The 13472-nt window shown below is 38.3% G+C and overlaps 2 protein-coding genes across 8 annotated transcripts in view; both read left to right on the top strand.

Annotated features, from left to right (window-relative positions):
- Positions 1-349: 349 nt before the first annotated feature.
- pts (6-pyruvoyltetrahydropterin synthase) lies at positions 350-1932 on the top strand. Its single transcript, XM_034894919.1, has one exon. The coding sequence runs from the start codon at positions 585-587 to the stop codon at positions 1029-1031; it is 447 nt and encodes a 148-aa protein (XP_034750810.1). The 5' UTR covers positions 350-584; the 3' UTR covers positions 1032-1932.
- Positions 1933-3626: 1694 nt separating this feature from the next.
- The window catches only part of gpatch8 (G patch domain containing 8), a 29589-nt gene continuing 19743 nt past the window's right edge, over positions 3627-13472 (top strand). For 3 of the 7 annotated variants that reach the window (XM_034894916.1, XM_034894911.1, XM_034894913.1), the window contains exon 1: positions 9566-9643. Coding sequence is in view for 1 of the 7 variants with exons in the window: in XM_034894909.1 (XP_034750800.1) it covers positions 3715-3759; positions 9566-9643 (123 nt within the window). In the remaining 6 variants the exon portion in view is untranslated. Of the gene's footprint in view, positions 3760-9565; positions 9644-10509; positions 10546-13472 lie in introns of those variants that run through there. The other 4 variants (XM_034894912.1, XM_034894910.1, XM_034894909.1 and 1 more) reach the window with 3 other exon arrangements.

Raw genomic sequence — 13472 nt, forward strand, 5'->3', positions numbered from 1 at the left:
CAGAGGGGCTGACCAAATCCCAAATTTGTCGGAAGTTCGTCGGTTTTCTATCGTCAGGCAACACGTTCACTGCAGGCTGTCTTAACGTTCCAAAGATAAAGAAAGGAGTAAGGAATTAGAATCAAGTAGGCCAGGGCTAAACTATTGTTTCACGACGAGGTTTTCTGTCATTTTAGGTATTCCTCATCACGCTAATGTAGGCCTATTGTTCAAGTTTTCAATTTAGTAAAACATTGGTTATTTGACGCTATACAACTTGGAGAAACGTCATGATTGACATCTGTAATTAACTGGCGATTGGTCGGACGGGTTTATGGGCGGGATTTGGATAACGTGCAGCTTCAGGCGTACTGCGCAGACTCTGGCTCCCAAAGCACTACACAACATCGCCTGTACACGGGATATTTTGGTTTCAATTTTGTACAGTGGGAGAAAGTGGAGAGGAGACGCGTCCTCCATCTATATAGCCTACAGTCTACAGGCTATCTAACATTATAAGTGGCCTGACAATTTTATTCCGCTCTTTCCGGGCTCCCAGCAGAGTGTTCACTGTCCCTCTCTCAGTAGGCCATAGGCTACTGACCATGGCTGGACTATATGGGAGCAACGGCGCAGCGGAGCGTATCGGACACATCACGCGGGCCCAGAGCTTCAGCGCCTGTCACCGACTCCACAGCATTCACTTGAGTGATGAGGAGAATAAACGAGTTTACGGAAAATGCAACAACCCCAATGGTCATGGACACAACTACAAAGTGGAGGTAACGGTGCGTGGAAAGATTGATTCGCTCACTGGTATGGTCATGAACTTGACAGACCTGAAGAGGTGCATTGAGGAAGTCATCATGGTTCCACTGGACCATAAAAACCTGGATAAGGACGTCCCATACTTTGCCAGTGTTGTCAGCACAACTGAGAACGTGGCTGTTTATATCTGGGACAACATGGTGAAGGTGCTCCCATCCAACCTCCTCTACGAGATTAAGATACATGAGACCGATAACAATGTCGTCGTATATCGAGGAGAGTAGAGTGTTGACATAATGAGATGTTTGTTCAGGCAACCCTTGACATGTAGGCCACAAGTGCCATTCATTGCATTACTATTTAGCAAACTTCACTGTTTGCCCACAAACGACTGCAGGCTTTGGTTAGTTAAACACTAATAGGTTACAGATTTATTAAGGTTGATGGCTGGTATGGATGATTATTTTCTATGATTGTTTGTTACACATAAGATTGTACAAGATTGTGTAGCACATCCCAAAGTTCAGTATATTCTTGTAAAAAGTCTATTCTTGTAAAGGTGGAAAACATTAAGACCAAACGTGCTTATTAACCCTTGAAACAATGTCTACTTGTGGACCCTGATTGCAGTGTGTATTTTTCTACAGGTTGTAACCAGGTTAACCAAATACCAATCTTGAGTTTTCAGTTTTTTATTAGAGAGATTTTTAAAGGCCTGAAGAAATTAGATAAACATTTAAACAAATGTGTGAGAAATGTGTTACCTTGAGGAAAGTTGCACATCAGCCTACTAAATAAAGCAAATTATCATAGCAAATAATCATTCTTATATATGTGGTGTCAAATATTGCATGCATGTCTATTTTATCTTTAATAAATCCATTCCATATGTTAGCAGTAAATGGCTTTATCCCCAACATTGACAGTTACACCCATTCACAGTGAATTTACCACCAGAGTGTTTCAACTGAAGAGAGTAGGAAGAATACTCTGATTTAAAACATTGAAAAAAGGATCAACAAAAATCTCTGACAGTAATGTGTAATGTGTTTGTGGGATTTTTACACTCAGAGCAGCACACTGGTTTACCATGGCAACCTGTGAACTAGCCAAATAGTGACATCTAGTGGTACCAAACTGTACATATCTGAAGTTGTTGCATTAAAGTTGCATTTTGACAGAGATTAAATTATTTCTCACAATAAGAAGTAGGCTATAGGTTGCCTGATGTGAAATCTAAGGTAATTATACTGTAATAAGATTTAATTGATTAGGTATAATACTTCTTGCAAGCAATTAAATGTTAAGCTTTGCGCTGGTGTTTATATTCTGTACTTCTGAAGTTGAATGTGACCAACATTTTAAAGTGTAGGGCAATAAAATGTAACAGCCATATCTATTTAGACTAGTAAACCTATGGTCGGTTTTAATGGTGTTACCAATTATCTGACCTGGACACATTCAAAACACTAATCAAAACACACCCCTTCAGATTAGCTCACTTACAATAGGCTTACATTTGTCACCTGATAGTTACTGGTTCTATTGTTTTTAATTATTTTTAATATGCTTGTTTTATGCGTTGGTTTTATTGCGTATGTGTTTTTAATGTGCTATATGTACTGGTTTTACTGTAAAGTGTCTTTGAGCACTATTTAAAGCGCTATATAAATAATGTGTGTTATCATCACTGTTTAGGGACTTATTCAAAAAAAAGTGCATGTTTGCATATAAAAAACACAAGATGAACATAATAAACCTGAACAACCATGTTTTTACCTTTGCTAGATGATCTTGTAGTCTACCCTTTTCAATACCAAATAAAATCCCTGGATATCTTTCTGTGAACAAAGACCAAAATATTCTCAAAGGAAACAAAGTGTGTTGTTTTAATAAAGCAAGCCATGATTGGATTTATTTCTGTCATTTGCTCATGGCAAACATCTGCACCTTAAAAGATAACATTGGACCTTGTCATATAGACAATCATGTTATGCAAGAAAATCAGTTAAAGCACAAAATTATGTTTCACCAGTAAAATGTCCATGTTCTGCGTAGAACAACACGTGTCTATTTGTAGATCTAAATCCGGGAATTCACCCTTTTAGTTATCACAGCTAATACAAGTTCAACTAGTATAATCCACTCCTGTATTAAATAGGCATGTTAGGATAGGATTGCCTGATCAACAACAAACAGTTGTCAATCTGCAATTGTGTGTAAAATAAATAGAAAATTTCAAACCACCTGTCACCCAGCCTAATTCCTCAGGAAAGCACAATTAAACAAAGCAAACATGTCCTCAGGAATGTCATGTACCAATTTACACTAGAAATGCTCTGAGGCTATTCTTATCATACAGAAATAGTTATCATAAATTACTGTCTTCTGATGATTAGGATGCTTACATGCATGGTGGGATTAACTTGTTAAGGGTAACACCCTACCCCTAATTTTCCATTTAGTGTGCATTGTGTGTGTAATCTGTTAAGTAGCCTACAGTCCACTGCACACAGAAGACCACACATAATATGACAAGAGACCAACCCTGACTACAATATATCAAGAACGGTTTTGTATTTAAGGTTTTAAAACTAGATTTTTAATCTTCTACAAGACAGGGCCATGAAATTAAAACGAAGTACATTATACTGCATGACCTGCATTAGTTGCTATTGTTTGTAGCCTACTTTACTGGTGCAATTTTCCAAACAAATCTGCACTTAATCAAATTAACAAAAAACAACTGCCACTCTGGGCATAAAAATTAGCTACAGGCATTACAATATCAACATAGCTTCAAGTAATTCCCATTTGTTAAATTATAACATCCTGGTGGAAATTGTTAGTGAAAGGTCAATTCACAGAGGCTGAATCGTTTGCGACGTGCACATCAGCAGCAGCAGCACAGCGCGCATTAGTTGGACACAGACGGAGCGATAGAGAAGCTGCTGCTCTGTTCAGAAAATGGCCGACAGATTTTCTAGGTTCAACGAAGAACGTGATTTCAAGGTAATGCATGTTAGACGATGGACGGTGTACATGTATTTTACAATATCCGGGTGTTTTAGCACATACATACGGTACATACAGCGTCGGGCGGCTTTTATTCATTACACACTGCATCGTGCATTTCGTTCTATATGTTGCTTGCTAGCACTGCAAGGTAGCTAAGCTAACGCAAGTGGCTAGCGCACTGCGGCTCTTTTGAATTTAACTTCCCCTTACGTTTCAGTATTTGGCTGACTGCGTGTTATATTTGGCTCATAGCATGGGTTATGAGCTGTAAAATTATGCATACTATGCAACACTCTTTACCGGGCAACGGCAAAATAAATATTGAAGTCCAACTAGCTTGTTAGTGACCTTGGGAGGTTTAGTTATTTATCGACATATGCTAACGATGGATAGCAAAGCTAGCATGTAGCTAACTTGTACGCACATTGAGCACTACTAGCAAGAAATGGCTGTATCATTTTGACAACCAGACAACATCCACCGCAGCTAGTTAAACACGTTGAAATTAACAGTTAAATCCAGCGATATATTGGTTTAGCTAGTAATTTAATAACATTACCTGCAACTACTTCTAATATCTCGCTACTTAGCTAGTTACTAACTAGCTAACTGTGAGACATAACGTTCATTATCGATTGATTGTAGCAACATTACCATCATGTCCTTGGCCACTAATTAGCTAGCTGATGAGAGTACGTTAGTTAACACAAAGCCATTGCTGTTTCAACGTTATCAGTCCTATTTTTGCACAGCTTGATTTTGTTTGTTTACATAATGAGTTAAATGTATTCTTCACTGTAAACAAAGTAGGCTGTACACACTGAGATGGTAACGAGGGATTCTTATTTAGCTTCAGCTGCGTAAAGTTGTCATTAATTGTAGGAAGAAATCCATCCCTTTGGCACAGTGATCACATTATTTTGACATTATTCCAGGTTGTATATTTACAACAATAGTGCCAGCGATAAGTTGATGAATTTCACAAACCACATATTAACGTTTGCCTTTCACTTGCCTATCTGTGATCTAAGACCACACCCAGTAAAAGCCAAACACAACATTACTGATAGACAAAATAAGCTTAGTCCATATTTGTAGTTTATCTTATTTTTTCTCTTCATAAACATCCTGCCATTCATCACATTTATTTCCTCACAAATTCCTGCTTTACCCAGCATCAGTCATACTTTGTGTCCGTAAATATTTTTAAGCCACCAACTTATCTACCAACTAATAGTACAAGTGAATATACATCTTAAATAATGGTGTATGCAGGTGTCATTCTGCTGCACATGCTTTCTCAGAAGCAAGATAATGTAAAAAAAAAAAACTCCCATCTTAATGCCAGTACATTGTTTTGCAGTCATTTAGAGTTGTGTTATCCAATAAAACCAGCCTCGGACTTCAATCAAGAGTTTTGAGATTACCTGGGGTCTGTTCATGCACCGGTCATTTAGCTAACTCTTTCAAAACATTACTTTCAGGCACCATCTTTTAGTGTCATTGTATTATATTAAAAAAAAGTAATTTCTATGAAATTCGATAATTACTACATAGTTAGTCTCGCGTGCCAGGCCCATCTCTACAGCACTGCAGAGGAAGGTCTGACTTCTCCACACAAACACTCCACATCAAACGTTGTTTACATTTCTTTAAACCAGTCCAAATTGTCTTGGGCGGTGCTCAGCTCCGTTTGCAGCGGCGGTAGATCTGCAAATTGGCCTCTAGAAGGAACTTGTTTTGGCAGAATATTTGCATCCCGCAAAAGAAAACCTTGCATAAAATACTTAATGAAGTTAACTGTTTTGAGCTATTTAAATAAGCTGGATACATGGTTAAATGTTATTAGCTCTCACCAGTGTATTGCCAGGTGTATTTTGTCCAAAGCAATCCCCAAGAATTGGACTCCAAACGTCCCAGGTCGGTAGTAAATGCCGTAAACCTATTCATCGTAAATCTTTATAATCATTCCCCGAAAGAACCAAGCATGCCTGCCTTGTCGCATCTAAATTCTTTTCAAAACTTGCTATTTTCAGTGAATAGCTTTTTAGCTCCAAGTTTGTTGATGTTTCCTGAAACCAACAGGGTTTTGCAAGCCAAGGGACATCCAGCGGAAAATCTGACAGCGACAGATGTTTTGGTCCCAGTTTTTCAAAAGGGATTCCAAACAGGATCCTATCACGTAATCCAATTTTACATTTGATCTGGATCAAACCTGCCCTATGGGCTGCATAACTTGGTTTGGGATCTATTTGGTCCAAAAAAAAAAACAGGATCATCCTGATCCTATCAGAAGGGTGGATTCAGTTGTGATTTTTCGAACCAGATAACATCAGACGTTTTTTAATTGATTTATCGTAAAATAAAGGTTTACTGATGATATATACATTTTTTCATATTTGGAGCATATATGAAGCATGTCCCATCTAATGAGCTATGGACTATTTTATAGTATTTTTTTTGTTTAGCTATTTACCATTGTAACAAAACAATTAATGTAAAATCTTTCTTTTTATTACAGTGCTTCTGTTTCTTAAAGTTAAAACAAACAATGTCTATTTGTGGCCACCAGTATTTTGCCTACCAATTGGTCTTTGATAAGCCAGTAGGTAGGCTACACTGTTAGTTCAATTTTAAACAGGATTTGGTAATCCTGAAATTTGGTATTTGAATATCAGTGATCCAATCCTATGTTCCTTAAAATAAATAAATAAACCTAACATAAAAGTAAGGTGGATCAGGTGATTCCGAAGAGCAGAACATGGGATTTCCAAATCTGGATCAAACTGGGCCCTGGCAATTATCCAGAAGATTAACTGTCGTTGATCCAGACTACTAAACAGCAAACTTATTTGGTGCCCATTTTAAGAACCTTTTCATCTGTGTGACCTTGTGTGCTTTTTCCTAGTGATTTGGGAATGAAGAGGAGAGTTGTTGTATCAACAGCAATGTTCAGGGTCAGAGGAAAGGTATAGATGAATAATTTGAACACCAACCCAGACCTGTGTCATTAACATTTTTCTGACAGCATTTTGTTCTGTCACTTATACCACTATTAAGTGTTTTTACACATGGAGAGTAAATTATGCACTGGCTCGGTATTGTAAAGAATACATGTAAGTTTTGCCACAATTGCCGTAGCTGTTTGTTTTAGGAACTAGCTATTTGCTGTAACATGGTGAAATTGGTGAATCACCAGAAATGCCATAAAGCCCATTACAAGTTAAAGCAAGTATAATTTACTTGTGAAATTGCAAGTTTTATATCGTCTAAAACGACTGTGTTGCTGTTCAGTGGGAACTCAGTATTTAGCTTTTTTTTGTCCGTGAGAAGGGAATTGCTGTGTGGTCTGAATAAGTCTGTTGATGGCAGCTCTGGCTCAGCACAGGGAAGCTCTGTGTGAAAGCTCTAATGTGAAGGCATTCATGTGCTCAGAAAGTTTCTCTCTGACTCCATGGACTAAAACCTGCTGCCAAGAAACATGGCCCGGGAAACACCCACAGATGGTCTACCTAATATCTATAGCACAACCAGTCCCAACAGCTCTGTCTGCTCTATTGATTTACATTGTTGTTGTTGTTGGAGCTTTAGCATGCAGCTAATCCAGCGCTGCAGAAACACTCTAGGCTATTTGAGCATCCACAGAACTGATCGACAGTAGGTTCTTCATTTCCTATTGTGAGGTGATGTGGAGCATCCATTTCAACTATTGGAAAATTACTCTTGTAATGTGAGGACAGGGCAAAGATAATTTCTATGCAGCAGTGCTTTGGTGTTTGTGTACCAGAGTCAGGGCAATGAGGAAGCAGCAGTAAAAATAAGAAGCCATTGTGGTGGGTGGGGGCTGTGCTGATGATGGCACATTAAGTGGTCTGACGAGGAGACATTTTGAGGGGAGCCATCAGTTTGTTCATAAATAAATCCTTTGCTCTTCCTCTGCACCTCCCCTTCTCATAATCCTCGGCATCACTGATGCTGATGAGGGGTCCTGTTTCATCTGAATTAATGATTGACAGTGTCATTAAAATCACCTCATAATTGTGGGCTGGTTTGAGTAGTTGCTTATCTTTGCAGAACCAAATTCCCCTAGAGACTGTGGGGGTAAGCCTCTTGTATGGCCCACCCCATGTTAGCATTGTCTTTTTACTGTAGACATTAATCTTGTAGTAAAGCAGAAAATCCTAATAAATATCCTGCTGTTTGTGCATGTTCCATCTCTTTTATATGTAGTATACTTATGTGTAGTTACATTATATAATGATGTCCACTCATCCGTTTGCTAGTAGCTGCAAGCATCTACTAAATTATATACCAGCCATGGACTATTTTTGGAATCTTTCAGATTTCTGCGTGCATGAAGGTCAGTAGAAAACAGACACACAAACATGACCTTCGTCTCTCCTCTGCTGCTAAAGAGGGGAAGCCATCTGTCTCAGAGCAGGAACTGCTGTATAAACCCAATCCTTTCGGTTGGGGGTAGCAAGCCCGTCACTGCTGTCACTCCTACAATACATTTTCCAGAAAAAGAAAAATTAATTCTATCAAGTACATTTTCAATCATAGCTTCGACTAAACTATGTGCTTACTACAATAAGTCACAATACAAACCTCATAATGAAGGCTCTTTTAAATTATAATAAGTGGTAAATGGAATGGGTTATACAGTCATATATTTCCAGTTGTAGCATACCTGCTGTATGTACTTCTGTCCTCTGGTGCCTGGAGCTTATCATATGCTGCCCATTTTATGGTCATTTCTTTTCATATTTGTTTTTAATATACTCTATATTCTTTATAAATATTTCTTTTTATACAGTAAACATTATTTATATGATGTCTGTTTTGCTTTCATTTAATTCTTAAATGCTATCATGAAAGCATATGTTGCAATCATTTTCGTCAGTGATATTTCCTGTTAAAATGCCCATATTTACTTAATGAATGTGTCATTAAGTAAATACAAAAAATATATTGTATCCCTTGTCGACCAGTCTCACGAACTTATTCAAGCCAGCATTGCTCTGGATGAGCATGATATCCTGTGCTCTGGGTAATTTATAGCTTCTTTATAGATTTGGGTGATTGACAATCATTCAGAGTAAATGACTGTAGACATGCCTCCTTTCACAGTGCTGTCTCATTGTTTTGAATACACAGAGATGAAAACAAACTCAATCAGTGTCTTGTTTTAAATAGGGGCGGAACGGTTTATCTATTTGAATTGAATCGAAACAGTATGGGCTGCACGTTGCGGAGCATGAATTTACACTGAAACATGAACAAGAAAAAAAGTAAAAATAGCCTTCTGTTTTTTTGTTTTGCGTTTCCTTCCATTGTACCAAACAGTGATGTATGAACTGAACCGTGACTTCTCTGTACCGTTCCACCCCTGGTGTTAAAGTATAAACTTGGGTTTGGTGATGAATTCTTTCTCAGTCTTTCTGTGATTGTTAGCAATTAGGGCTGTGACAAATGATTCTTCTTTTTTTTTTTTAATGTATTAAATATGAATCTGTTGAATGTTTTCTTTATTAATCATTTGTTATTTAAAATGTCAAATTGTGAAAAATGTTTACAATTTTCCAGATGTCTTCAAATTGCATGTTTTGCCCAACTCATACACAAAATACCAAAAGATATTTTGTTTACTTTTACACTAGGCAGCGAACGGCAGCTAATCCTCAGAACTGTCTGGAACTGATTCTTATTAGTTTTCTGTCAGTCAACTAGCTCCTCTACTAGTCAAGCAGGACTACATTTATAAATGTCTAAATTCAGCTTTTAAATGTGTGTCGCTTAGGGTGGGAATCACTTTGACCAGTATGAAGAGGGCCAGTTGGAGCTGGAACAGGCATCCCTGGATAAGCCCATTGAATCGGTAAGGCAACACACATCATCCCGCACCATTGGACCAGCTGTGAGAGTGGATGATTGTTCCAGGGAGGAATAAGAACCACATCTTTTTACTCCATTCATTATGTCCATGTAGATGCATCCAGTGTTTGTTTTGAACACACTTGCCACCTAACCTATAGAATCACTTGTCTCATGTCCATTTAATACCCTTTTAGGGTCATTTCCCATGTCCTCTGCCTACTCCATTTTCTGTGTGACAGTTAAAATGATTATTTATATGCTAGATCTTGTTGTATGTAAAGCTTACAGATAAACATTTTAATTTTGTAGCAGTCTCCCATTAGTCATTGTTGGTCATGTTAGCACAATGAGATGAGATGACTCTGAAAGCATGGAGTGGATAAAGCACTGTAATTAAAGGCTGTCTTCTAAATATTCTAGCTGTTCAGTCATTTTAAACTCCTTCAGAAGGTGTTTTTGTAATTGCAAGATTCTGTTCTGAGTAGTTATTTTTGTATTGGGGATTTACGTATTCAACCACTCTGATTTATGGATTCACTGATTTCAAATATTCAGCAGGGTGTGATCATAAATGAAACCCTGTTAAACAAGAATACGCACATGGTGCAGGACAGATTGTGATTTAAAACAGCCTGATTAGGTACAGTTTAAATTGATGTATCTGACAAATTTTTCTTTTAATAAAAAAGTGGGCAGTGCTTATTTCACTCAGATTAGCAATAGAGTACACATAAGATGGTGTGAATGGCTAAATTTGTTTTTGAATGAGTGCGTGTCTATGTAGCTTTAGAGTTTGTGTTAGTGTTTGTGTCAGGACAGTTATCTTATTGTACACAACTTGGGGTGTTCGACATTTCTCTCCTGCAGCGAATTGGCCCCTATTAGCTAAGCAGCAATGACCCGGTTTGTATTTGCACGCTCTGCTTTCTTACTCCTATCTTTAGGGTCCTTGTAACGCTTCTCTCTGTCTTTCTCTCTGTTTTACTACTGTCACAATCTAAATCTATTCTCTCTCTAGCTCTATTTCTCTCTCGCTCCCTCCCTATTACACAGTGATTCGGTGTACAGTACCCTCTGTCATTCTGTGCTGGCATGGTGCTTGTGCAACTGGGACTGCATTTTTCGCTGAAGAGGTGCAAAGATAATAGTGCAGGCAGCGCTCTTCTTTCTGTCTTTCCCACTCTCTCAATCTCCGTCTCTGAAGCATTGTGGTGAGCAGGCCCAAACTCCTCTTACCTACAGTGTCGGGTCACCTCTCATACCCAGAGGTATAGGATCCAAATGGGATAAGCAACCAGGTATAGATCAAAAGAATAATGTATTGTTTTTATAATCCAAAATAAATGTATTGAACATGGTGTATAATTGACATGCATGCACATTTTTGACAGTTTCCTTAATCAGTCGTCAGCCATGTTAATGATAATAATAATAAATAAATAAATAAAAGCCTATCAAATTACAAAGCACGCATTTCCTCATTGAGAGCTATATTTAAGCAATTGGCATGGCTGTTTTTCAGTATAAGTAAATTACATATTTGAATTATGAGTAAATTAACTTGAAAATATAAGAATTTAAATAAAAGCTTGCTAAAACACGATATTAAGATAATAGATTAAATGAGACTAAAACACTCGAACGTTTTATTTAAAAAAATCTAGCCTTTTTTATTGGTGAAAAGCGCTGTACATTACAAATGAACATTACCAATCCCATGGAGGTTTTAAGCAGAAGCAAATCTAGTTGTCATGGTTATATTCATATGTCCTGCTTGTTATTATTTCTCACACTATGATCATATTTGTAGCCTGAACATTTTTTCCATAGCTAGAAACTAGAGAACAAAAAATATAAAAATTGTATATCCTGGTTAAGTATTACATGTACACAAACATCCCACTGTGTGTGGGTGGTGGAGGGCGAGAAAAGCGGGAGAGAGGTGGCCTGCTCACCTGGCTTGAGTAGCTCTTTTGCTCCTGCGCTATTATTTGAGGAGGGGCACTAAGGGCCGCGCTGCAGCATCACACAGCTCTTCACACATCAGTGGAAAATCAGTTGCTGTCACTTTGTCACCAATAGTTATGGACACCTTACATATTCTCTTTGGAAAGTGCATGCCCAAAGAAAAAGGTGGCAGACTTTTTATCCACAGGCAAGTAAACATGAAAGTTTGCCACCAAGCAAAACGTTAATCCTAAAGAATATTTTAGAGGATTTGGTGGTGACAGGTGCGTTTTCATGCGTACAGTATGCTAGCCAAATGCCTCACACCAGACACGGAGAAATGTATCTACACCTGCTAAGCCTAAAAAAAGACATCAGGTATGATTTACAGTGCACTTAGAGGGATAACTAAAACGTAACATTTAATGTTAAATACAGACTGACACACAGTATGTGACCATGTTGTTAGGTACACTGGCCATCGTAGTGCAGACTCCTGGCAGTTGGCCACAAGTGTTACATCTGAGATCTGTTAATGAATGCTTCAGCCTAGCTTCTTGGAGCCCCTCCCCTGCCACTTGTTGTGTGTGGTTTATAGGCAGCTAGAGGTCTGTGGTACTTTATTGGGATCTTTTTACTCATTCTGTCTTTCCCCTTTGGTCTTTGATCTTTATCTCTAACATTGTTTTTGCATTGCATGTGTTAACTTGGTAGCATTCAGTACTATTTTATCTCAACACTCTGTCCTAATCACTACTACAATTTTCCTCCCAGACTCATCCCTTCCACGTCCTCTACCCTTCCAGTCCCTCCAACCTACCCCCTCCCCTTCCTGACCCTTTTCAAGAGCGATATGCAGCGGGCAGCCTCAGAGCCACAGAAACCACACATACACACCAGAAATCAAAGAAACTCATGTATACTGGCCACAGGAAGATTTGTTTTAGTAAAACATTTGAATTTCTTTTCATCCAAGTTAGTAGTCATTGCTATTATCTCTTACTTGGGTCCTTGGTCAAATTAAGTGCCACAGAAAGGGAACATTTTAGGTATTAGTGTTGGGTATTGGCTTATCAGCTGTGACTGAAAGTGTAAAGCCTTTTGCATTATAACCAGACATGATTTGACATAGCTGGTAATAACTGTTGTATATCACCTTAGGTGGGAAGAGGAACACAAGGACAAGGTCAAACACACTGAAAGCTCTATTTTGCACCAGTCTTAATCCAGTGAGCAGCAGGAGTGTTGGGTTCAAAGTCATGGCTGAGGCCCTCCAAATGTTCTTTTTAAAGTCAGCAATGGAATAAGAGTGGAGAGAAGGAGGAAAAAAAAAAACTCAAACTCAATGGGTGCTACAGGGTCTTTTTAAAGAGGTTGGAGACCCCTTTTAACTTTGGCCTTCAGTGCTTTTAACTACACTTTGATAAACTTTCAGTTGATGAATTGGGCCTTCAGAATTATGAGGTAAGTTTGTATTTTTAAATATATCAACTTTTATATAAATTGGACCTTGCTTCTGTCATTTCCCCCCTTCACCTATTTAAGGAAATCTTTAATCCCTTCATGTTCAATCTGACACATCCACACCACCATTTACTGGGAAGTAGGAGCCTTCTGTTTTAAGTCCTTGGCTCTTGAAGACTGGCACAGTTTTTTCTATTTAGTCACACCTGCAATAGTTTGAACCGACCAGGAATGTTCAGAACCCCTTACACAAGGGAGCTGCAAGACTTTGAGAAGCAGCAGACAGCAAACCCTGTCCTCCACCAACACTTGCCAAAAGACCTCAGGGACACTACAATGTATTACAGTGGTGTGAAAAAGTGTTTGCCCCCTTCCTCATTTCCTGTTCCTTTGCATGTTTTTCACACTTAAGTGTTTCG

This window comes from Etheostoma cragini, chromosome 15 (genome assembly GCF_013103735.1).
Source record: "Etheostoma cragini isolate CJK2018 chromosome 15, CSU_Ecrag_1.0, whole genome shotgun sequence".
Taxonomy (NCBI): Eukaryota; Metazoa; Chordata; class Actinopteri; order Perciformes; family Percidae; genus Etheostoma; species Etheostoma cragini.

Bases quoted from the DNA above. Each gene is read 5' to 3' on its own strand.
- pts (XM_034894919.1), top strand. From the start codon at position 585: ATGGCTGGACTATATGGGAGCAACGGCGCAGCGGAGCGTATCGGACAC.